Below are 2,455 nucleotides of genomic sequence, written 5' to 3'. Positions count from 1 at the left end.
TTCTTCTTTTTTTTTTTTTTAGAGGGAGGGAAAGTGGGAGCATTTCTTAATATTTTAAAAGCAAACAGACTTGAAATAATAGGATGTATAAAATATTATGCTTAACTTTTCAGTTTTCCACTGCTATTGAAGAATATAATTGTGCATTAACAGAGAAGAAATATGTCACTGGTGCTCAGCATCTGGAAGAGGTACTAAATGCTTTCCCCAAAGCATGAACAATAAGTGCTTTTCTTGTTTTCAGTAAATTTTGTATTTTTTATCATTATGCAAACATATTCTAATTGCCCTGAGTCCAGATTGAATGTTTAACAGTGATTTCATTTCATTACCAGGCACAGAAATGCTTGAAGTTATTAAAATCCAGAAAATGCTTTGATTTAAAAATATTGAAATCTCTCAGCATGGAGCTCACAATACAGAAACAGAACATACTTTATCACCTTGGAGAAGAGTGGCAGAAGCTGATTGTATGGAAGTTCCCACCATCAAAAGGTGCTGCTGACCTCAGGTGGACTGCTTTGCTTCATCTGCCTGAACCAGTGTAGTGTCTGAATATACTCTACAGTTTTGTATTGGTAGATGAGGGTTCATTCATAATCTTCCATGTCTGTATTGAGTGCTCATGTTAGCAAGATGCTTACTTAGGACCAGCTCATCTGAGTCCCTAAAGTGCCCTCACCTTGCTTCCCTTACATCCCTCTTAGCTGTCCCGTTCCCTGGAAATGTGAGAAAAGATGATAGGGTAGTTGGGGTCATGTGGTGAGAGTGTGCTAGAGGAGGTGGTAGCAATTTGCCACCACATTGTTTCCATTGCCTTGTAGGACGTGCTCGTTCCTGACAGCCCTGATCCCAGCAGTTTATCTTGGCTGGAGAGTGTAGAGGAGCTATCTAGCCATTCTCTCTCTTGCTTAGGAAAGAAGATGAATCAGTAGGCTTGTGGGTAGAGGAGGGGTTTTGTTCAATTTCTTTCCAGTCCTTGGGGAAAATAATGAGCTAGGGAGTGCTTTGCAAGGTGAAGAAATGGGATTACTTCTGCCCTGGCTTTGATTTATGCTACTTGGCTCTCAGCCTTTCTGCCTACCTCTGGGTATGAGCCCTCTTTGGTGTGTTGTTTGCCCTTAGAGTAAAACTTCAGAGGCTGTATTTAAAGGACATGCTATTGTACCTGGTGTATTTTCCAACATTGGATTTTGAAATTTAGTGTATTTCAGGAGAAACTGTCTCCCCCGTTCCCTTTCCTATGTCCACTTTGGCCTACAAATTCATTGTGTACTTATGTGTGTACATAGACACATGTGCATATGTGTATGTATATCAGTATTTGAAGGGAGTTATCCTGGAAATTTTAGATTCTGTTCTCAAGTAGAATATTAGTTAAGAGAAGAGGGCAGGTGTGTTGAATTATTTGTTATAACACACCCTACTTGTTAAACTTGTTTGGCAGAAAGAACATAGAAAGTAAGGTCTGTGAAACTAGGACCTCTTTTTTTTTTTTTTTTTGAAGCAGGGTCTCGCTGTGTCGCCCAGGCTGGCGTGCAGTAGCTTAAGCATAGTTCACTGCAGTCTCAAACTCCTGGGCTGAAGCGATCCTCCTGCCTCAGCCCCACCTACTTCTCCCACCCTGCCCCCAGTAGCTGTGACCACAGGTGCGTGCTACCATGCCTGATGAATTTTTAAATTTTTTGTTAGAAACAGGGTCTCACTACGTTGCCCAGGCTGGTCTTGAACTCCTGGGCTCAAGTGATCCTCCCACCTCGGCCTCCCAGTGTGCTGGGATTACAGACATGAGTCCCCTCACCTGACCTCAAAAAGTCATTTCCTTTTTTGAAGTGATGCCAAGGACATGTATGTCATAATTCATATTTGGTTGCATTAGGAGTATATTGTAATAGAACTGCATTGGAAATATCAGAGAATGAACTCTGAGGAATAGAAGTGGGAACATCTCATATTGGTGAGACAGCTGATGTTTTTCTTCCTTTTTCTTAGATACCAGCAGTTTGGAATCTTACCTACAAACTGAACTTCATTTATACACTGAACAATCACATAAAGAGGAGAAGACCCCTATGCCACCCATCAGTTCTGTCCTCTTGGCATTTTCTGTTCTTGGAGAACTACATAGCAAACTTAAATCATTTGGTGAGGCATGCTACTTTGTTTCATTTACACAAAATCTCCTAAGGCCCACTATTAAAGGGAAGACAGAAAAGATGATAAAATATTCTCTGGGGAGTATTAATATAGGGTCTGGCCTCTTAATTCATCAAAAGGAATTGTCATAAATATTATCCTTTTTATTAAGGGATTGGGTTTTTTTTTTAAAACTGTTCCTATTTTGTTTGGTTTTTGAATAATTTAAATAAAAATCTGTAGACAATCTGGGAAACTTCAGTGGTAAAACCTACACTGCATAATGGTTGGTGTGTAATGTCATGGTATATGTATTTCG

The 2,455-nt window shown here is 39.9% G+C and overlaps 1 protein-coding gene across 1 annotated transcript in view; it reads left to right on the top strand.

The window, feature by feature from the left end:
* Positions 1-2,455, top strand: part of ZW10 (zw10 kinetochore protein) — a 57,040-nt gene that overhangs the window by 26,174 nt on the left and 28,411 nt on the right. Inside the window, exons 4-6 of the mRNA XM_011977063.1 lie at positions 114-191; positions 336-495; positions 1,993-2,238. Coding sequence (XP_011832453.1) covers positions 114-191; positions 336-495; positions 1,993-2,238 — 484 coding nt within the window. The remainder of the gene's footprint in view (positions 1-113; positions 192-335; positions 496-1,992; positions 2,239-2,455) is intronic.

This window comes from Mandrillus leucophaeus, unplaced genomic scaffold (assembly GCF_000951045.1).
Source record: "Mandrillus leucophaeus isolate KB7577 unplaced genomic scaffold, Mleu.le_1.0 Scaffold172, whole genome shotgun sequence".
NCBI classification, from domain to species: domain Eukaryota; kingdom Metazoa; phylum Chordata; class Mammalia; order Primates; family Cercopithecidae; genus Mandrillus; species Mandrillus leucophaeus.
The sequence above is the reverse complement of the archived record's forward strand: the minus strand, read 5'-3'. Positions and strand labels throughout refer to the sequence as shown.